Source organism: Musa acuminata, chromosome BXJ1-5 (assembly GCF_036884655.1).
Source record: "Musa acuminata AAA Group cultivar baxijiao chromosome BXJ1-5, Cavendish_Baxijiao_AAA, whole genome shotgun sequence".
Classification (NCBI taxonomy): domain Eukaryota; kingdom Viridiplantae; phylum Streptophyta; class Magnoliopsida; order Zingiberales; family Musaceae; genus Musa; species Musa acuminata.
This window is the reverse complement of record NC_088331.1, coordinates 5,077,475-5,098,154: the sequence shown is the minus strand read 5'-3', so window position 1 is coordinate 5,098,154 and position 20,680 is coordinate 5,077,475. Positions and strand designations below refer to the sequence as shown.

Below are 20,680 nucleotides of genomic sequence, written 5' to 3'. Positions count from 1 at the left end.
TATATATATATATATATATATACACACACCCCTGAAAATTTAGTCAGGTCTTATCGCTGCTGCTTCGTCTTCTTCCGTCACCAACACCCACTGCCGCTGCAGCTGCTTTTGCCGAAGAGAAAGAAAGAGATAGAAATCGGCAGCGGGAAGGCGACAAGTGTTGTGTGGAAAAAGCAGTCGGAGTCGCATCAGCACGCACCACCTCAACCCACATGAAGTCTGCTGTAATGTGAATGTCATTTCCGAGGAAAAGCAATTATTCCGACGTATCAGCAGTACCTGTCATTTCCAACGCCAGCGTCGCAGGTGAACAGTCCCCTGATTTATAGACCACTATTCTCGCTACTCCACGAGAGCTCCCAACAGGGCGGCTCAGATCACGATGTGTGCCATGGGAGGACTCGTTCTTCCCCACCAAAACCTTCCGGTTCTCCCTTTCGCAGAGCGTCTTCTTTGCTCCTATGATCCATCCGAGGCAGGGTTTGGACCCGCGACGGCTCTCAACCCCAAGGACGCAAGAGTTACCCCCAAGCAGCGTGCAGAAGCCGCTGTTAGCCATCTCTTGCACATGATCAGCCATCTGATACCATTTCTAATATGGCAAATATTCTATATCAATTATATCTCGAACTAATTCCAACCTGTGCGTCGGTAAGAGATTTCGTCGAACACATTCTCGGTACTTGGTCTGCAGATCCTTGACATCTCGGGTCATCGATCGCGATCCGTCTTTCAACCATGTTCTTGGCTGGCAACAGCTCTTCAACCCCCGAAGGATGCAAGAGTTGCCTCCCGAGCTGTCTACACCAGCCACTGTTTGCGTCGTATCATTTGTTGCATGTCACGACGTTCACGAAGTGGAAGTCGTCATCGAATCCCAAGGCTGATATCTCAGTTCAGATGGCCTCGATTTCCTCCAAAGTGAACTGGACTGGGACAAATATAGCAATGCATACTATGGCCATGATGATGACTAAAAAGCGATGAGAAGACTTGGATCGAGTCTCTCCTTTTCTGCACCGTCGACAACATGTTCAATGCTAAAAGGAAGTGCTTCCATATAGAGAATAAGAAAAAGCGAAGAACCACATGCATTGAAAGGTATAACAATGCCAAAAAGCCTCCAATGGCACAGCCTGTTGTTGGTATACAACAGCAGTCATAGCTCCATCTTACAAACTTGGGACTGCTACAGCTTTCACCCAACCGAATCATGAGTGAAGCAGACGACCGCCGATGACGTCCTTCCCGAATTGCCTCTCTTGCGCTCCGAAGCTACTCACCAAGTAGGTGTCGTTGCACTCTTCTAGGCCGAATCGACGGGCCACGTTGAGCGGAAGCGGTTCAGAGAAGCACACCCCGCTGTCTTGATGGAGGCCGAGCGTGAGGGAGACACCATTTCCATTTCCTCCGGCGGCCACCACACTGGCTCCACCTGCAACATGCTGGTGGTTCGACATGTCGTACACAAAGTTGACAGGCCCTCCTTGGATGTGGTTGCGCATGGAGGTCAGCTCCTCGTGAATGCCTTCGGTCACCGAATTCTGATTGCGGCATATGCTCGCTATCTGGAATTGTGGAGAACTCAAGGGATTTGTCCGCGACGAGGGCGGCGGCTGAGGTTGTTCGTCGGTGGTGGCACAGTTGCTGCTGCCGCTCGCCGATGTTTTGTTTTTCTGGCGCAGCTCTAGGGAATGTACTTCCTCGACCATCGGCTTCCAGAGTCTTACTCTTGCATTGATAAACCAATTAGAGACCTGCTCAAAACAAAAATAGTGGAGTGTTGATGAGAGCAAGAGAGATTAACTCACTCAATGCATTTCCTTTAATTTGGAGGATTCAGAATTCGCTACGCATAATACTGAGCATGTATAGATACAAATTACACCATGCTTTTACCTGATTTCTTGTTAGACCAGTTTGTTTAGCCAAATTCTGCTTGTCGACATCGGTAGGGTACCTGGAAGACGATACGAAAAAGATCATATATAGATGTCTTCAATAATCCAAAAAGTTGTAAGCAACAAGGATTGTACCGCTGTTAAATTATTGCAAATACTATCAAATTATTGCATATCATTGACTAGTGGCTGACCTTTTCATCTTTCGGATGAAAACATGATCGGCCATGGTGATGACAAAAGCCAGCTAAATTAAAAGTGTCGAGTGTCTTTATGCAGGCCAACATCTTGTTTTTTTTTGTTATAAAAAATACCAACTTAATTGGTAGGAAAATATAAAATTTTAAGGCATCATAACATGTAATTAAAAGAGAAAAGAAATACCAAAGAAAAAAAGTGCAAATTCATGTTAAGCATGTCATAACAAAATACCGGATCTTAGTTCTATTAATGAGAGCTAGAAAGCGATCAAAATTAGCAAAACTACATGCGCTCCTTTTCCGATTCTGTATGGAACCTCTTTATGCGTAACTATGACAAGTCCTCTGAGCTCAGTCGTAAAGAATTTATCATTTCTAAAACACAGAAGGTTGTAAGGAATTGCATCAGGCACTATAAACTTTAACATGATAAGCAGACAAGCATTCATCACCACAAAGTTTTGCATCTTTAATGGAAATAATGTTCGATCTACTCACGGATGCAAAAAATGTTCAAAAAGCCATGCTCGAAGCACAGATACGGCGCGCTCAGGAAGCCCTCTCTGCGGCCGCCAAACGTGTGGTTGTGCAAAGGTAGCAGGGCTGTTGGTTGTTTTTTGTAGATAATTACTACTGTTTAGGAGCCCAAAGCTTGAGATATCTTCTCTGCTGACACCTTCGTCTCCGTGACCTTTATTGCTCGTCTGCCGAAGTTGGCCAGATATGATATTCTTAAGGCACCTGAAGTGTTTGGACATGGCCTTGAGAGCCATCGATGCATATGGAGAAGCAGTACTCAATCCAGCGACCGACTCGAACGAAGCAATCACAGCTTGAACCTGCTGGTAGCATTGTTTGTATCTTCTGTAAACCTAAAAGGTTATCATTGGAATGTAGTCAACTCACATCAAAAGATGAAAACATAACATACTCGAAAAGCTGCAAAGTTTCAAGCTGGTTATTATGTTACATGGTGCTTTTCATAGATCAAACAACAATTTATACGGTTATTCCTAATTCCTCCGTGATTTCTATTACTTAAAATGCACCTAATACCCAACATGGATTCGAAAAGAAGCTACAAATTTGAATAATGTTCATAACGATCATCGAGGTGGAGATGGTTTATGTAACAGTAAGAAAGAAGATGAAAAGCATAAAGAAAAAAAACTTAATACTTAAAACAAATCAATCTTTGTAACATAACCAAAGGCGCATTAACTACGCAAATAAGTCAAATGAAATATCATCGAAAACTCGATAAAAGCGACTTTAACTCGTATAAATAATCCTAGAGAATACAAAGATGTGAAGATACAGCAGTTTGCCTCATGTTTTCCGAAAAGTCAACCAATTATTGATGTAATCTCCATCTTCCTTCTATTGAGAAACTTAAAGACAGCAATTATCTTAGCATTTAGAATAGGCCACATTCTTCCAGATTAGAGCTTTATCCTTGAACATCATTAGCAGTAAACTGCAATCCAAATTACCGAACACTATCTCGAGTTTAACAACTTCGTTGCGATTGCTTCGATAAAAAAAAATTCACTTCCATTAGGCTAAACTACAAACATTTTTTTGAGTGAGATGGCCTTATAAATGTGTACAGTTCTTGAATTCGTTCCAGCTTACAACACTGGGTTTATGACTTCTGCAATTAACAGCTACCACAAAACAAAGAATCCACAGATCTGATGTATCAACAAAACATAATTTGCGACATGTCGGGATGAACTTGATGCATCAGCTAGGCGCAACCATGAGCTTAGTGCAGATAACCCTCATCAACTATCACAGGAGTTGACCACAAGTGATACAATGGCTTAGCTTTCCTCACAGTCTGATCCTTTCTCTACAGTCTCACATCATCAAGTATTAAGTGAAGCACAATAAATAAGCAAACAATACTTGTGAACCTTCTACTATGACTTGCAAATCAAACCAAGTGCCTCTATTCTGCCAGATCGTAGGCTAAACGGGGTCGATCCTAAACAAGGCAACCACTTCATCTTGTCTTCCACCGACAACAAGTCCGAGGAGGAAGATGAGGATATGCAGTAAAGAAGCAGTTGATTCAATCTAAATGGATCAGTCTGTAGAAGTAAATGTTCAATTATTCCTAAGTGACGAAAGATTAAACCCTATCATCTCAAATACATTGAATCAAACCCTGCAGTAGCAGATTCAGGAGCAGTAAATCCATGGCTTCACACAGTAACGAGATCTCACCAGTAGCATCGAAAACCTTTTGACATGAAGGAACACAAGACCCTTCAAATAAAGTAGACTGCTTGGGAGACTTGCACAAGCAAGAGGATCCAAAAAGGAAGACGTAACACAACAAGAAGCCTAACGAAGTCATCTCAAAGCAGAAGTACACAGAAGAAATAATTCAAGCTGCTCACCTCGTCAAGCATGGAGATGAGCCTGGTCTTCTTCCACTGCTGCTCCGTGCCGGCGACCGCGCGGTCCTCCTTCGTTCCATGGCCGGCCACCACGTCGACGCCGTGATCCATCAGCGACTCCCTGGGCGGATCCGCGTCTAGGAGCATCTCCCGGCTGCCGCCGCCGCTTCCCGCCGCGGCCTGGTGTCCCGCACGGCACACCTCCTCGAGAAGCTTCCTCGCCGGTTCCAGGAACCTGGAGCGGTTGAGGACGGCGGCGTAGCCTGTGAACGGCCCCAGGGGGGCCGGCCGGCTCGCGAGGTGGTGCCGCGAAGCCGGGGGGCGAGGGGAGGAGGAGGAGGTGAGGGAGAGGGAGAAGCCTTGGATGGGGATCTGGTGCTGCGCGGGGATCGGCAGCGCGCCGTGGCCGTCGAATTGGGCGTCACCGTAGTTAAGGGTAGGGTTGTGAGAGTAGTAGGACGAGGAGGAGGAAGAGGAGGGGAGGAAGGCCGTCAGGGAATTGGCGGGATAGAGCGAGGGAGCAGCGTCGGCATCGTGGAGAAGCAGGAAGGAGGCCGACGGCGGCGACGACCCTTCCAGCGGGAACCGCAGCTTCTCCCTCCTGCTGTGCTGTGGGACGTGGTCGTACATCTGGGGGTGGTGCAGTAGCATCGGTTCATCCCCACCTCCTCCGCCGCCTCCCACGAATCGATCCGCAGCCGACGAAGCCATCTCTCTTTTTTTTTTTCCTTTCTCGCGTCAACTCCTCTGTCTACTACTACTACTGCTGCCGCTACTACGCTTCTCGTAGCCCAACCCTGGAGAGAGTGAGGGGGCAGATGCTCGCAACTTTTCGCTGCTTCTCTTGCTTTCCACAGAGCAAGCGATAAAGAAGGAAAAGAGAGTGAACAGTGGAGCAGTGAAAGCGAAAGGAGAAAGAGGGAACACGGCTGTGATATGATGAGAACTGGAGTTCATGTTTACCCCGTCCAACTACACGTTATATATATCATGATGCCGACTCCCTTCACTCTTCCCCCTCCCCCGTTTCGATTTGCTATCAGAGAACAGTAGCAGCGTATATGACAACAGGGAATACCAACAAACAGATACGCCTCTTTGAACACGGCGATTGGATTGCACCGAGAGTCCAGGAGAGAGAGAGACAGAGAGACAGAGAGACAAAGACAGAGAGGTCAATTAATTAGGGTCCGTGGTGGGCGCACGTGGGACCTCGCCAGGCCTCTCGGAACACTGTTGGTTCGTCCTTGCTCGGCTCGGAAGGTGAATAGCTGCAGCAGCTGAGTGTCGACGTACTTGGAAATGTTGGGGTGCGATGTTGGTGGGGTCAGGTGGGCTGTATCCGGCGGACCCCGTCCAGAACGAGACTTTGTATCCACCACCGGCTGTCCCGGGGCCCAGCCGGCCGACCTCTACGGCGAGCACTAGCGTCGTCAGGTGGGCCTGCAGCAACGGCGTGGATGGAACGGGGTAACATACGCACGCAACCTGTTGTAGAGGGAGAGGAGGAGGAGGGTGTTAGGCGGATGTCACACCACTGTAGGTAGCTGTGGCGGAACTCATGATGGTGGCCAAGCTGCTGCTGTCGTCCATAACAGGAGGTTATCCGTCGATCAAGCTCATCCGCTGGACGACGTGTCGAGTTACGAAATGATGGGTCGCAGTGGATTCGCTGAGGAATCGCTGTTATTACCCCCCCAGGTTTGGTTCTTGATGGAGAAACGGGGTAGGTGGGCAGGGAAAGGCGCATGTTACGGAGGTGGGGCTGACGTCGTTCTCTGCAGTTCCCTTCACTGTCAGTCATCCGAACAGGGGAAGGAGAGAGAGAGAGAGAGAGAGAGAGAGAGAGAGAGAGAGGAGTAGTACCGCAGCCACTGGTTTTGGTTTTCTACAGCAATCTTTTCTCTCTTTTGGCCTCATCTTTAGCTCTCTCTCTCTCTTTTTGAGCGCAGGAGTTAAAGCGCGCAGGGATATCTTTTGCTTGCTTGCGGGAGCGGAGGGAGGGAGGGAGGGAGGGAGCGGGGGGAGGGAGGAGAGGAGGGTGGATCGCCCGAGTTTTCCGTCGATTCGCGAATTCCGAGGCCGCCTGGTCCACTGATCACTGTACGATACTGTGGCCAGGTTGAAAAGCTGGCGTAGAGAGAGAAACGTAATCATCCACTCACAGCATTCAACATCCAATCAGCCCTATTCCCACGCATCTCTCTCTCTCTCTCTCTCTCTCTCTCTCTCTGTCTCCATAGCAGCTGCTGAGATTTTTGCGAGTGATGGCAATCATCTGTTCCATTTAAATTTTCGTATCTCTACTCGATGAATATATAGTAGAAAAATAAAGAACGGTTTTCTTAAAAAATATTTTGTTTTCAATTTTTTTAAAAGTATTTTTTGTTTTTTTTAAATATTTCTAACTTAAAATATCTAAAATATATTTTTTTTTAAAAAAATCATTTTTAATTAATTTTCAACTGTTATAATGTTCTCATTTGATTTGTTTATGATATTAAAAATATTGTAAACTTTATTAAAATTACTATAAATTTAATCATATTATCATTGTACATAGATCAATGTCATATTATATTTTTAATTTGTAATTAATTTAATTGAGAATAAAAATTGATTTAAATTATTTATAATATTTTCAAGTAAGTCTTACAATATTTTTTATTGTGTTGACAAAAACACTAACAGACAAAAATATTATAATATACTAAAATATTACAATAAATAAAAATTTAAATATTTTAAAATTAGAAGTACTGTTTGAGAATAAAATAAAATAAAATGAGAATAATGATTGGAAAATATCCTAAATATAAATATTTTCTAGAGAAATCATTCAAAAATAAATACCTAAATTAATTATTTGAGTTTGAGTCATGTAATAAAATGCCTCAATTTTTTGACCCACTCGAGTCACATGATGGGTTCGTTGTGGTCGTGGGCTCCATTCGTGGGTGGGCCCGGGCCCGTCCTATTCGAATCTGACCCACTCGAGTCAACTACGATGAAACCCGACGCTGCCCACCGCCCATGATGGGCTCGTTGTGATCGTGGGCTCTATTCGCGGGTGGGCCAATCCCAACCTAACACGTTTCGATAGGTCAGCTGGCCCCACCACGTGGATGGGCCCCGGCGTGTCACCTTCCATCTAGTGCGTCCAATAGTTAGTTCATGTACTGCCATCTGTGCATGTATTTGATATGTACATCTTACAGGCAACAAACAAACGTATGGTCCATACAATCTTCACCCATGAAGGTTCTCTGACATAGAACAGTATCCGTGGTTTTCTGCAGTAAGTGGTTGATTATAGAATACATCATGCTTCATCACAAGCATTCAACATTCAGCTAAGAAATGTGACTTCAAACAATAGTAGAATGATAAAAAAAAGAGAAGTTATGCCAATGGAACACTCGTAGCAGACTCAACAAAGGCCAATGCATCCAACAAGGTTGCAAAATTTAGCTTTGTTTTCATGCCATATCACACAGATGATAGATATATAACACTTTCCGGAGGGCCTTAGTCATTGCGGTTTTTCGCTTGAATATTTCCTTCACTCAAAACAAACTCGAAACACCCGTAACAAGAGAGATGACGGTTTTAACCTCATTTTTCGCCATATGCCAGTTCGTATTCAGCCAGGAACATTGAAGTGGAAGAGCCAGGAGACAACAAATGCAAGCACCAAGCACGCGAGCAGGAATTTTAGAAAACGATGCCCTTGCCAAAAGCTCCGACTTTCTGAAGGTGGTGGCGGAGCAGCAGGTGGAGCTGTAGAATTGTTAGATTCGTCCCACTGCTCTATGGGTTCAGTCTCGCTCACGCCAACCACATTGTGTGCAGTTGAGCCACAAATCTCACAGATCCTAGAATGATAAACACAAACAAAAAATATTCAGAAAGCAAACTTAGTTCATCAAAAGATTCGAGTGGCATGGTATACTGAGAGGATATAACTGAAGATTGTCCATGTCATGATAGAAATACTGAACCACCACGTCATAGAAATGCTGAGTGATAAAGGAGGCCTCTTTCATTATGGCAGAACCTAATGCAAACTAGAAACTGACTGGTTGTTTTAAGGTGTTGACACCAATTTTATGTTTGCACACTCATGTTTGCACTTTCTTACATGGTGCTGCAAAGGAAAAAACACGAGGCACATGAGAAACAGTCAGATCCATGATTCTTTTTCTTTCCCATTCATGTAGGACATCCTTCAAAAGATCTGAAAAAAATTGCTGTGCCTCCTATAGTTCTACCATTCAACAGATTCCTTTTCTTTCCCATTCATGTAGGGCATCCATCAAAAAGGGAATCAGTCTGATAATATCCACTAGAAATAACAAACTGTGCAAGAAGGTAACGAAATAGCAGAAAAAATAGATCACCTGACCAGTCTAATCAGTGCAAATAACGTTTTCCTGAATACTTAGCATATGCTATTTCCAGTTAACACTTTCCTCTTTTCTCAATCTTTGTTTCCACTATTAGGCAAAGGACTTGGATGTATGAACCCCAGATCATGGAGGCACCATTGAAATATTTGAAACCTCAAGATTGATCTCAAATGTCAGAATCTAGAACAGACCAAATGCAACCAATTTTGCTTATGCAGATTAAATCGTTCTTAGGAAAGTGCCTAAATTATGCTCTATAAATTTCTGACCTACTTCTTTAAATTTAAGTTATATAACAGCAAAGTTTGACATTTTGATATTTATGTACAAACAGACAGAAAAACCATCGTTAAGTATATACAACAGGAGAACTGTTTTTATATATTTGCATGAAAGGTGGTAGGCTGCACTGTGTTTCGGACATGCAGTCCCCATGCTTGGTTTGCCCGCATCATCTGTTTGTCCTTTCGTTCATCGATTGCACCCTCTTTTATCTCCAATCTGGTAATGGTTCATACTTTGAACTAGTGTTATTTGCATCTGACATAACTCAATGGTGTAGAAAGTTCAATTTACGGATTCCTGATGTTTAAACTCTGCCACTATTGACATGAACAAAGGTCGATCATATTACATTTCCTCATTTTATAATTATCATGTACTAGTTTTTTATACTACACTGGCACATTATGCGTTGCATTTTATCCACAAAGTAGGTCAAGTGATTACTCAACTTTTCCATTGCTTCCTGAAATTGTCATTTTGTCATCGTCTACTTAGTTTCGTACGTCTTACTGAAGCCAATATAAAAAATGACATGATTTGAGAGACAAACTAGCTATGTGCAAGCAGATGCATGGTTTTCCTCTCTAGAATCTTCACAGAAATCATATCTGCATGACTTAAGTTTTGTGCATTTCAGAAATCATATTATATCTTCACAGAAATCATATCATATCTACATACACAGAAACCATATCATATCTTCACAGAAATCATATCGTATCTTCACAGAAATCATATCTGCATGACTTAAGTTTTGTGCATTTCAGAAATCATATCATATCTACATACACAGAAACCATATCATATCTTCACAGAAATCATATCATATCTTCGCAGGAATCATAGAATCTTCAGAGAAATCATAACACATCTTCACAGAAATCTTCACAGAAATCATATCTCTATTGGCATTATCCACATACACATCAAATGCAGACTTCATATCGATGTTTAACAAATATGGCATCATACATAATTCAATCAATCCAGGATCATCCATATTCTAAAGGACCTCAGGACCTATGAAGCAACAAAAGATTGGAGAAAGAGTAGGACAAGAGTAAATGCAAGCTTACTTGTTTCCTTTGATTTTAAACCATGTCTCAGCGCACTGCTTGTGGGCAGCGGCTAAATCACCCTTGCAGGAACAGCCTAACACAATCGGGACTCCCGACTCTGGAGCTGCCTTCTCCAAGCTGAGATGACAAATCCTGCAATCTCTCTCACCCTTATCAGTATTTACCTTCACCATCGTCGTGCCAGTCTCCAGATCATCATCAAGCGAAGACTGTGAGACACAGGATTTTCTACAAGGCTCTTGAAATCCCTTGATCTCACGGCAGGATGCGCCAGAGATCCGGCAGCCATTGTGAATGGAACTGCCACAGTTGGAGCCATACGGCGAATGCCAAGAATGCTCTTCTGCATCTGAGAAACAGAGGCTATCTTCGTCACTGTCATTCGAGTGAGAGTGGTGCGGCCCTTCTTCTATATCCCCAGAGGATTTGCCACCTTTCTTAGCCATCCTACAAGTTTAGGAGCAAAAACCTATAATATGACATGAAATGCCCTACAAGTTTCAAATCTTTGGAAGGCTGAATCAAAGAAAACCAATTTCACAAAGAACTTGATGCGACGCCTAGGATCTGATCCATTTCATCATGAAGCAAGTACCCCAACAAGAACAAAGACGGGCCCTTAGTCAAGCATCAGGAAACGTAACACGGAAGATAAATCTAAACCCACTCCAAAATTGAATCTTTCCACCAAATCTTTGAACTACCCCAAAAACTCCAGGAAGACACGGACACAGAACCAGAGATCAACCAAAACAAGGTTCCGATCCAAGAAACTCAGCAGCAACTGCACCTAAAGGGCCATTACATCAGACAAGATTTTGAACACAACATTGCCAAAAAATCAGAAGAATCTGCAACAGTCGTTTTTAAACAATGCATTAAAGCATAGGAGTAGAAGGAGATCAGGACTGGAGATAGAGATAGACTTCTTTTGGTGGCTTCCATCCTCTGATGCTCAACAAAAGAAGAAAAGATCAATTTACAGTAGCCACATTAAGATCTCCCAGAGCTTTCTGCCTCTGTGAATCGAAGAAGAGAAAAAGGAGTGTACAAGATTGTAACAGCAGGAGCTGCGGCGGCGGCAGCGGCAGCAGCAGCAGCAGAGAAAGATTGTAAACTCTCTCCGCTTGCAGGCCACCATAAAATAAAATAAAACAAATAAGAGAGGAAAGCACAGAAATAAAATAAAAACATAAAGCTGTGCCGCAGAACAAAAGAATAAGAGACCCGAAGACATGTCGAGGCTTTGGATTCTTGCTGACAGTGGTGGTGGGGCCCCCAACAATGAAAGCACAGAGAGCACGGTAAAAAGTCTAAGGAGACGTTATGGAAGTGACAGGGGTTCAACAAATAGGCAAAGAAAGATTGGCTCACCCAATAATTCTTCAAATAATATTAACACTAATAATAAAGTACCCATGAAGTTAGTGTGGGAGTCAAAAAGGCTACGCGCGGCAGCCTCATCCATTGCACTCGAGTTGTTTACTCGTCGATCCCTTCTCCAGTGCTGCTGAAGGCTTTCGACACATTAAACCCAAAACGTAAAAGCATACATAAGCGACATGAATCTTTGGCCGAGACATACAAGCAGTAAGAACAGTACCTTCTATCTTTGTGCAGACTCCATGGAACAGAAAAGGACCACCTCCATGGGAACCATTCATCACGAGCGTGCACCGGAATTGATTGATGAAGGCGCACACCTCACTCATTCCGAGAAGCATGCGTCCCATGTAGATGCAAGCTTTAGCCTCTGCAATCACAGACATTTAAGTAGGCTTCAGCGTAGAAGATAGCACCGAAGATGATTACAATGGCCGATTGATGATTACAAAGCTAGAGAAAGCTTTAGCCTCTGCAATATTACACGAAAGCTGCTTACATCTGTAAAAAGGTACTACCTGTGTGTTGCACCAAACATTTGAGACGATTTGGTGAATCAATAAATACTAAGGAATTATTCACCTGTCGCGTTAGTCCAGTTGCTTGAGACATAGCCTGTTCATAGGATCTTGCAGCTATCAGAAAGAGCTTCACTTTGGGAGACACGTGAACTGGAGTTCTTGAGGGAAAGCAGGTACTTTTTCTTTTTACTGATGTATTTCTTTTTTGCCCCTCTCCTTTCTTTCTTCAGCTGATCCTGTACCTGCACCGGTGCCATTAGAACAACAAGAATCATTAATTAATGATGATATAACTGAACAACAAAGGACTCCACATTGTTTGCGACTCCAACTCACCGAGGACCCAAACACCACGTACGATCTTTTAATACAATTAGGCGTGCACAACTGAGTTGCTTCTTTTTCTTAAAGCCAGAAGACATGCAACACACGTCCAATCAATCTGACATGTTCCTGTTTGATGATATATCAGATTACTTGTGGTACCATAGCAATCTTTTGTCTTGTGCAATACGAAGACCATGTAATGAGCTGAAGAGTTATCCACTTGGAAAGAATGTATACATGGTCACCAGCAATCTCCGCAAGAACAGAGCCCATCCCTGAAGTGATGAAAACGAGTGGCGTCCCTCAACACAATCCGACGCCCGACGACTTGCGATATGACTTTAATGGCAGAGTGGCAATCCCCACACACCCTTAGGTTCTTCATGACTCTGATCGTACTACCCTCCACGGTACTAATAAGACCGAAGGCAATAGCAAGCTTCTCGCTGTGGTGCGCAAGCGCTGCCTCCTTCTGTTCATCATCCACATCGTGCAACGCAAATGTTTTGTCGCAAACATAGCCAAGTTCCTTCAGCTTAACTCCGAGCCAGTCCAACTTCTTGTATATCTCCATGGCCATAGGGTGAGACCTGTCTCCACACACGAACTCATGCCTTGTTTCCTTCAGCGTAATCCAACTGGAACCGGGAACTTTGGTGATTCCTCGATATCTCATCATCACTCTGGTTTGTGATACATCATTCCATCTTCCGGCTGAAGCATATATGTTGGACAGCAATACGTAAGCCGCACTGTTATCTGGTTCCATGTCGAACACCTTCTTGGAAGCCCTGCGAGCAACTTCGATATTAGCATGCATTCTGCAAGCACCGAGCAGAGCCAACCATATCTTGCTGTTCGGTTCCACGGGCATGTTCCGAATGAACTCTTCTGCTTCTTCCAGGTTTCCGCACCGGCCTAAGATATCCACCATACAAACATAGTGCTCGAGCTTCACTTGGACCGAGGAATCATGCTTTAGGAGATGGAAAATGTGCCTTCCCCTCTCGAGCATTCTGGAATGGCTACAAGCGGTCAGCAGCCCTGTGTATGTGATCTCATCAGGTTGTACGTTGATCTGTCTCATGTCATCAAAGAGCTTCAGTGCCAATGTTGCATACCCGTTCTGTGCGCATCCAACTATGATCGAGTTCCATGAGACGAGATTCCTCCTATCCATACTGTCAAACAACATCAGACCATCCTCTACATCCCCGCATTTGGAGTACATCACAACCAGAGAATTGCCCACAAACACATCAAGTTCCAAACCCAGCTTGACTGTAGTTGCATGGAGCTTCTTTCCTCCATCGAGAGCTTCCAGCCCACAGCATGAGTTCAATGCACTGGTGAAGGTAGACTGATTCGGCCTGATACCAGATGCAATCATTTTGTTGAATTCGTCCAGTGCATCCTCATGTTTATCGTTCAGACCGTAGCCGGTTATGAGAGCTGTCCAAGAGACCACATCCCTTTCTTTCCTCTCACTGAATAACTGGATTGAATCCTCAATCTGTTTGCACTTGGCATAAAGGTTGACCAGTGAAGTAGAAACAAATGTATCTGATGAATAGCCTGTTCTTACAGTATGGGAGTGCAGCTGCGTGCCTAGTCCTAATTCCGATGCATTGGCACACGCCGTTAGGACACATGCATAAGTGCTCGGCGTCAGCTTCGTCCCAGAACTCCACAGTTTGTGAAAAAGGAGCAATGCCTTGTCACTCTCCCCGTTTTGGTCATGACCTCCGATCATTGCAGTCCAAGAAATCACATTGGGTTGCGGCGTCTTCTCGAACAACAACCGAGCATCCTTTACTCTTCCATTGTCACAATACGCGGAAATCATGGCATTCCACGCGGCAGTGTCCCGCTGAGGCATCCTAAAAAACAGCTCCTCCGCCGCATCGATCCACCCGAACCGCGAGAGCCCATTGATCATCGTCGTCCACGAGATCACATTCCTCTCCGGCATTTCATCGAACAGTTTCCGCCCAAGACTCACGTCACCGCAATCTAAGGCGGCCTTGATCATGGAATTCCATGCAGCGGTGTCTCTCACCGGCATACCGTCGAACAGTCTGAAGGCCTCGTCGATGCGGTTGGTCCGCGAGTAACCAACGATCATCATGGTGTAGAGTTGGACGCTGGGAGAAGGAATTCTGGTGAAAAGGCGGCGGGCTTCGTCCATGTCACAGCTTTCGAGGAGGCGGAAGAGCGCGGCCTTCCAGTGAGAGCCAACTTCCTTGCATCTTCTAGCGGCGAGGGGATGGGAAGTTTTGAGAGGGAAGACGGTCGCTTTATGATTTGGAAAGAGTGCAGGAAGTCTTCTCATGGTCAGCTACCTTGGATCGCTCAAGAGCTTGAAGACTTGAAATGAATCATCAAGACGAAGCCGGCACGTTGTCATAGAGAAACAGAACTAGCAAGACTTGAGGATTGAATGAAGTTTCATGGCCGAGTACTCTCACAATAATTGCATTGCATGCAAAAGCATTGTCATGCTCGTTTATCACAAGCGAAGCCACCTTGCAAAGGACGGAAAAAATGCAAGAATTTGGATCAAGGTTTGATCTTTAGAAGAAACACGGGCATGATTAATGTAGCAAACAAAAAAAGATTGGATTTTTTATCCCGAAGAGTACCTCCGAGACTTCGGAGATCTGCTTGAACTCGACCTTGGCGCCCTTCTTGCTGGGGTTCTTGTCCGGTTGATCATCTCATGGCAAGCTGGTAACCGACTACAATGCCTTCCTGACCACCTCTGTAGTTATCGCTATGATGGCAAGGATGCTTTCTCGTCTTCATCCTTCTCCTCACAAGTCGTCAATGGTTTCTTCTTTGAATTGGTTCGTATTGTGGGCGATCGTGATGCATATATTCAGATATATTTGATCCAAGTAGTAGGACTACGATCACCTCGCCATCTCTATTATCCTTAGGCTTCAACCCCTCTCCGCCTCTCTCCCCTCCAAAGACGGTGCGGCGGCGCACGTTTACGGGTCGCTCATACACACGACTCTTTTGCGGCTTATTTTAGGCCCGATTCGATGAATTTGTCTAATTATTTTCTCATTTCTTACGCTCATTTCTCACGCTGGTTCGCCTGGGCCCACACGCTGGGCCGCCCAGCGCTCGCCTGGCCCAATTTGAAACCTGATTGAAATTGACTTGGCTTGAGTTGAATCCGAATGTTACAATCGGTTCAACCAAGCCAAGTCCCGCGCCGCGGGCCGGCTGGTGAGAGAAACCCTTTTCTCGTTCTCCATGTCGTTCACTTCGCCTCGTTGCCGTCGCCACCGCCTCCTCTTCAGCGATGATTCCCGCCGCTCCTCCCCGCGTCCGTGCACAAGGCAGCCCTCCATCGGTGACGGTACCTCCTCTTTCTCTCTCTCTCTCCCAACCGGCGTTGTGCCTCCTGCCTCTCTTTCCAATCGCTGTCGCTCTCCCTCTTTCTCCCTCTCTTCCCCCGCCTCCGTCCCCGCCAAGCTTCCTCGACGCCCCCTCCGTCTTCCTCCTTCATGCTCCTCTCCCCTTCCCACCCGTCTCCTTCCCTCCCGATATCTCTCTCCCTCCTCTGCAGCCGCCCCATCGAGCCTCCTCGATATCCCCTCCCCACTCTCCTTCCCTCCTGCTGTCTCGCCCCCTCCTCCGCCATCGCCCCTACCGAGCGTCCCCGACAGCGCCCTCCTTCTTCACTCCCGCTGTCTCTCTCTCTCTTTCTACTCATCCGCTGTCGGCCCCCAACCTTCCTGGTAGCCCTTGCCTCCTTCCGGACGGGCTAATTACATATATTACCTCTGTAATTAGCTACTTTAGTATTCGAATCCCTACATTTTTTTATATTTTTAAAAATTAAATTGATATCAGGGTTAAAAATTAAGAGAGAGATTTCATTGGAGCAACAGTTTAAAATGATAAGGTAGCTAATCTTTAAAAATACAAAGATCGAAATGCTAAGGTAGCTAATTAACTAATTACCCTGACATAACTTTTTTAGATATGTTTTCCTATATATATATATATATATATATATATATATATATATATATATATATATATATATATATTTGTGTGTATATATATGTGTGTGTGCGCGCACACACTAAATTTGCCAATGAACATATTGTAGAGCATGAATCTTTTACTTGTTGACTTTATCGGTAGCCAAGGTCAATTTGACCATTTAAGCTTCTGTGTTCCCACTTTGTTCAGCTGTGCTCAAAGCTTATACAAGGTCGCCTACACCAGGTCATATCTGGTTTTTCATTTTTAGCTGCTCTTTAAGGGACTTAGATTATGTTCCTTTGTCCGTCATAGTTAAACTGTTTAATTTCTATCTCTTCAACTAATAATGACCACATGAAATATTTCAAGTTGTGTATTCTACTTATCTTGCTGTCTTGTCAGTGTTGCATTCTTCAAGGGATTATTAATTCTTTGTGATGTTATTTAATAGTTACTATAGATTTTCTGACTTTCAGGACCTTGATTTCTGATTGCCATGGATCAACAAAGGAAGCACAGGATTTTGATGGTTTCTGATTTCTTCTACCCAAACTTTGGCGGTGTGGAAAGTCATATCTATTATCTGTCACAATGCTTGCTTAAGCTTGGCCACAAGGTTGAACAGTTTTTTCTTTCTGTAAGATGTCCATTTTGTTTTCTGCTTAGCTGAGAAAAGAAACCTGATTAATTGCGGCTTCTACTTGCAAGGTTGACTAATACAGCCACTTGTTTGCATTTGATCAACAACCTTTTGGTCATCATACTAATTTTACACTCGTATAACCTTGATTTCTTAAATTGATCTTAGGCTTTTCTAAATGCATTGCTTAGGTGGTGGTTATGACACATGCATATGGAAACCGTTCTGGAGTTCGGTACGTGACCAATGGTCTGAAAGTTTATTATGTGCCATGGAGACCATTCCTTATGCAGAATGCATTACCAACATTTTATGGAACACTTCCCATCACAAGGACCATTCTTGTTCGTGAGAAGATTTCTATTGTTCATGGACATCAAGCTTTTTCAACTCTTTGTCACGAAGCACTGATGCATGCCAGGACCATGGGTTACAAGATTATATTCACAGATCATTCACTCTACGGTTTTGCAGATGTCGGAAGCATTCACATGAATAAGGTGTTGCAGTTTACACTTGCTGACATAAGTCAGGCTATATGTGTTTCTCATACAAGCAAGGAGAACACAGTTTTGAGGTCTGGGATAACACCTGAGAGAGTTTTTGTAATACCTAATGCTGTGGACACTGCTATGTTCAGTCCTGCCCCAAATAGGCTCAGTTGTGATGAAATCGTCATCATTGTTGTGAGTAGATTGGTGTACCGGAAAGGTGCAGATCTCCTTGTTGAGGTCATCCCAGAAGTCTGTCGTCTCTTTCCAAATGTAAGCTAAAGCGTTCAATTCTTTTTTCTAATGATGCAACAATTGGAGTGCCATAATTTTTGAAAATTTTGAATGAGGCAAAAGATAAGTTTACACAAAAACAAAATGCCGATCAATGTTGCTTTACTCTATTATTTGGTCCCTTAATTTTCATTTAAGAAATTGTTTGTTAAATTCTCTTTCCTTATAGTTTACTTTTTATAAGGTCTGTTTTGTAGTTGGAGGAGATGGGCCAAAACGTGTGCGGCTAGAAGAGATGAGGGAGAAGTACTCTCTTCAGGATAGAGTTGAAATGTTGGGTGCTGTTCCACATTCTCAAGTGCGATCTGTTCTTATTTCTGGTCATATATTTCTAAACAGGTAGTTCTTTCTTAATCCTTCCTTTTAATCTTATTAAAATCCAGTTAAATTATGCTCGTTTAAAAGCTCCTGAGGTTTAGTGAATTGTTTGACATGCATGGCATCCATTCAAGCAAAATCTCTTCTAATGAAATATTAAAATAATTATGGTATTTTAGCCTTGACTACTGAATATATGCTGGCATATGTGAACTGTATATGCAGTTCCTTTTCATAACTGAAGGTACTTAATTTATGTCGATACTGAGATACGGTAGTTACTTGGAACATTATCTGGTGTTTAGTATTAATAATAGGATATTGTGTGCTTATGTTAAATTTGTATTTCCAATTTAAGTTATCTTGGTACTAATTTTATGTGGATTCCAAGACATGGTAGCTACATGGAACATTTTTTGGTGTTTAGTACTAGGTGTAGGAAATTGTGTGCGCTTATCTTGTCTCTATTTACCCGAGTTGATTGATATTACAAATGGAGCTGAGCTAAATGTAACCTGTCTGTTCTCGCTGAATTTAATTTAAGGGTCATCTAAGTCCTTGTGATTAACCTTTATGTAACTGAACTTTCTTGTCTATAAAGATTTTCCCGCTTGTTTCTTATAGTAAGGAAAATGATTTGCTGGTGTGAACAAAATTTTCCAAGATTTGTGTATATAATCCATGTAAACACAGTTTAGGTGCTTTACGTTTGAACAAGCATATGATTGACTTGTGTGTAATTTTGTAGTTCTCTTACAGAAGCTTTTTGCATAGCCATTCTGGAAGCTGCTAGCTGTGGATTGCTTACTGTGAGCACAAGAGTTGGAGGTGTCCCAGAGGCATGCACATAGGGATTTCTTGTGTGTTTTTTTATGTCCTAATGCTACTTATGCTTAATTCTTGTTTGAGTAAAAGTTGAAAACAGTAATTAAGTTTTTCATCATGTTGAATTTGGCAGGTCCTTCCGGATGACATGATTGTGCTTGCAGAACCAGACCCAGGGGATATGGTGCATGCTATTGGGAAAGCTATTCACATGCTTCCTAATATCAATCCACATGTCATGCACTCACGGGTACGATGTCAACCGTAACAAGTTTTGGCATTTTTAAAGGGTCAAATCACATTTCTTTTTCTTGTTATTGTGCATTTCTTTATAAATAAATTCACTCAAACTAATAGATTATCATTTTTTTTTTCTTGTTACATTGGATTATATCAGATGAAAAAACTGTACAGCTGGCATGATGTGGCTAAAAGAACAGAGACCGTGTATAATTGTGCATTACAGTCCTCTGATGAAAATCTGTTGCAACGCCTGCCGCGGTAAGTATATCAGCAAGTCTCTTATGGATTCTGCAGCTTTCCTTTGATGGTTTGGGCAAATAAGATAATAAGTTGATCTCTGGAAAGTTTTCTCCTAGAATTGAATTATATGTTCAGTGAAATCAAAAATAGCTATCCTGTGTTTCCCTTAACTACTGCACAACAACATGTTGTAGGAAGCTTCTAAACTTCCATATGCTCATAGTTATCCGAAAGTTGGTTTTCCAACCTTTTATGCATCGATACAATTCATTATCGTAACTTACTGTTTCTATGAATTTAGATACCTGAAATGTGGTGCTTGGGCTGGCAAGCTGTTTGGCTTAGTCATGATTGTCAATTTCCTTCTATGGCGGCTTTTGGAATTATGGCAGGTATTTAGTTACCTTCTGCTAATTCCTACACAGTATCAAGACTCCAAAAAAATTTAAAGAACAAGATACAAAGAACTAATCATTACTGCTCTGATACACTTTCTTTCTTTTCTCCTTGGGCAAGCCAGCCTGCTGAAAGTATCGAAGAAGTTCCTGAGTTGGTGTTGGTTCAAAATGAGCATGAAGAGCCGATGCAGGACTTTGTTGAAGCTCGAGACTGAACTCCATCATCAAGAAGTATCTTGATCTACAGATACCAAAAGAAAACTTTTCTATGCAGGACTTTGTTGAAGCGTGAGACTGAACTCCATCATCAAGAAGCATCTCTCCAATCTTTCTCAAAATTTTCTATTCATGAAGAGAGATGTGATCGGGAAGGTTGTCGGCATACTAACCATTTTTATTTTTGGATTGTTAACGAATATTTAAGTTTCATTTTGGAGTTTTAGTGATCTTTGTAACAATTTTCCGTTATCATACCATTTTCAGCATTACCTAAATTTGTCTATTCATTGAGTTTACTTTTGTTTTTGGAGTTGCTAATGATATCTTGAGAAATTTTCATAAAATAAAATAAAATAAAATTCATGATTTCACTCTTTGGTATTTAAAAAGATGTGTTGAGAAAAAAAAATCAAACTCTTATTTATTTTTATGGAATCAGAAATCAAACCCTCTCTTTTGCATTCCTTCAAAGCAAAGAAATCAAAACTCAAAGT

The 20,680-nt window shown here is 43.0% G+C and overlaps 4 protein-coding genes across 7 annotated transcripts; 1 reads left to right on the top strand and 3 right to left on the bottom strand.

Annotated features, from left to right (window-relative positions):
• Nucleotides 1-1,068: 1,068 nt before the first annotated feature.
• On the bottom strand, nucleotides 1,069-5,537 carry LOC135673242 (BEL1-like homeodomain protein 9). The gene is made up of 4 exons (XM_065182072.1): nucleotides 4,510-5,537; nucleotides 2,600-2,973; nucleotides 1,900-1,960; nucleotides 1,069-1,757 (listed from the first exon to the last, which is right to left on the bottom strand). Exons 1-4 carry the CDS (start codon nucleotides 5,218-5,220, stop codon nucleotides 1,212-1,214), a joined length of 1,692 nt encoding a protein of 563 aa, XP_065038144.1. The 5' UTR covers nucleotides 5,221-5,537; the 3' UTR covers nucleotides 1,069-1,211.
• Nucleotides 5,538-7,872: 2,335 nt separating this feature from the next.
• LOC135673241 (uncharacterized) lies at nucleotides 7,873-11,862 on the bottom strand. Its single transcript, XM_065182071.1, has 3 exons — nucleotides 11,699-11,862; nucleotides 10,280-10,729; nucleotides 7,873-8,384 (listed from the first exon to the last, which is right to left on the bottom strand). The coding sequence occupies exons 2-3, from the start codon at nucleotides 10,726-10,728 to the stop codon at nucleotides 8,153-8,155; spliced, it is 681 nt and encodes a 226-aa protein (XP_065038143.1). The 5' UTR covers nucleotide 10,729; nucleotides 11,699-11,862; the 3' UTR covers nucleotides 7,873-8,152.
• Nucleotides 11,693-15,534, bottom strand: LOC135673236 (pentatricopeptide repeat-containing protein At5g46460, mitochondrial-like). Of its 3 annotated transcripts, none has more exons than XM_065182063.1 (5): nucleotides 15,156-15,534; nucleotides 12,523-15,038; nucleotides 12,248-12,428; nucleotides 11,886-12,035; nucleotides 11,693-11,789 (listed from the first exon to the last, which is right to left on the bottom strand). In XM_065182063.1, the coding sequence occupies exon 2, from the start codon at nucleotides 14,843-14,845 to the stop codon at nucleotides 12,755-12,757; it is 2,091 nt and encodes a 696-aa protein (XP_065038135.1). In that variant the 5' UTR covers nucleotides 14,846-15,038; nucleotides 15,156-15,534; the 3' UTR covers nucleotides 11,693-11,789; nucleotides 11,886-12,035; nucleotides 12,248-12,428; nucleotides 12,523-12,754. The 3 variants fall into 3 exon arrangements, with proteins under 3 accessions (XP_065038135.1, XP_065038134.1, XP_065038136.1); XM_065182062.1 differs by having other exon boundaries at nucleotides 11,698-11,799; XM_065182064.1 differs by having other exon boundaries at nucleotides 11,709-11,792.
• Nucleotides 15,535-15,725: 191 nt separating this feature from the next.
• Nucleotides 15,726-20,482, top strand: LOC135673239 (phosphatidylinositol N-acetylglucosaminyltransferase subunit A-like). Of its 2 annotated transcripts, none has more exons than XM_065182067.1 (9): nucleotides 15,726-15,883; nucleotides 16,995-17,134; nucleotides 17,350-17,922; nucleotides 18,128-18,282; nucleotides 19,010-19,100; nucleotides 19,220-19,336; nucleotides 19,484-19,587; nucleotides 19,871-19,961; nucleotides 20,090-20,482. In XM_065182067.1, exons 2-9 carry the CDS (start codon nucleotides 17,015-17,017, stop codon nucleotides 20,180-20,182), a joined length of 1,344 nt encoding a protein of 447 aa, XP_065038139.1. In that variant the 5' UTR covers nucleotides 15,726-15,883; nucleotides 16,995-17,014; the 3' UTR covers nucleotides 20,183-20,482. The 2 variants fall into 2 exon arrangements, with proteins under 2 accessions (XP_065038139.1, XP_065038140.1); XM_065182068.1 differs by having other exon boundaries at nucleotides 15,738-15,883; nucleotides 16,979-17,134.
• The last annotated feature ends 198 nt before the right edge of the window (nucleotides 20,483-20,680 follow it).

Bases quoted from the DNA above. Each gene is read 5' to 3' on its own strand.
- LOC135673242 (XM_065182072.1), bottom strand. From the start codon at position 5,220: ATGGCTTCGTCGGCTGCGGATCGATTCGTGGGAGGCGGCGGAGGAGGT. The intron at 2,974-4,509 runs GTGAGCAGCTTG...ATAACCTTTTAG, and splicing joins TCATCTCCATGCTTGACGAG to GTTTACAGAAGATACAAACA. The intron at 1,961-2,599 runs GTGAGTAGATCG...ATCGTCTTCCAG, and splicing joins TTTGAACATTTTTTGCATCC to GTACCCTACCGATGTCGACA.
- LOC135673236 (XM_065182063.1), bottom strand. From the start codon at position 14,845: ATGAGAAGACTTCCTGCACTCTTTCCAAATCATAAAGCGACCGTCTTC.
- LOC135673239 (XM_065182067.1), top strand. From the start codon at position 17,015: ATGGATCAACAAAGGAAGCACAGGATTTTGATGGTTTCTGATTTCTTC. The intron at 17,135-17,349 runs GTTGAACAGTTT...TGCATTGCTTAG, and splicing joins TGCTTAAGCTTGGCCACAAG to GTGGTGGTTATGACACATGC. The intron at 19,962-20,089 runs GTATTTAGTTAC...TGGGCAAGCCAG, and splicing joins GGCTTTTGGAATTATGGCAG to CCTGCTGAAAGTATCGAAGA.
- LOC135673241 (XM_065182071.1), bottom strand. From the start codon at position 10,728: ATGGCTAAGAAAGGTGGCAAATCCTCTGGGGATATAGAAGAAGGGCCG. The intron at 8,385-10,279 runs GTAAGCTTGCAT...TTATCATTCTAG, and splicing joins TTTAAAATCAAAGGAAACAA to GATCTGTGAGATTTGTGGCT.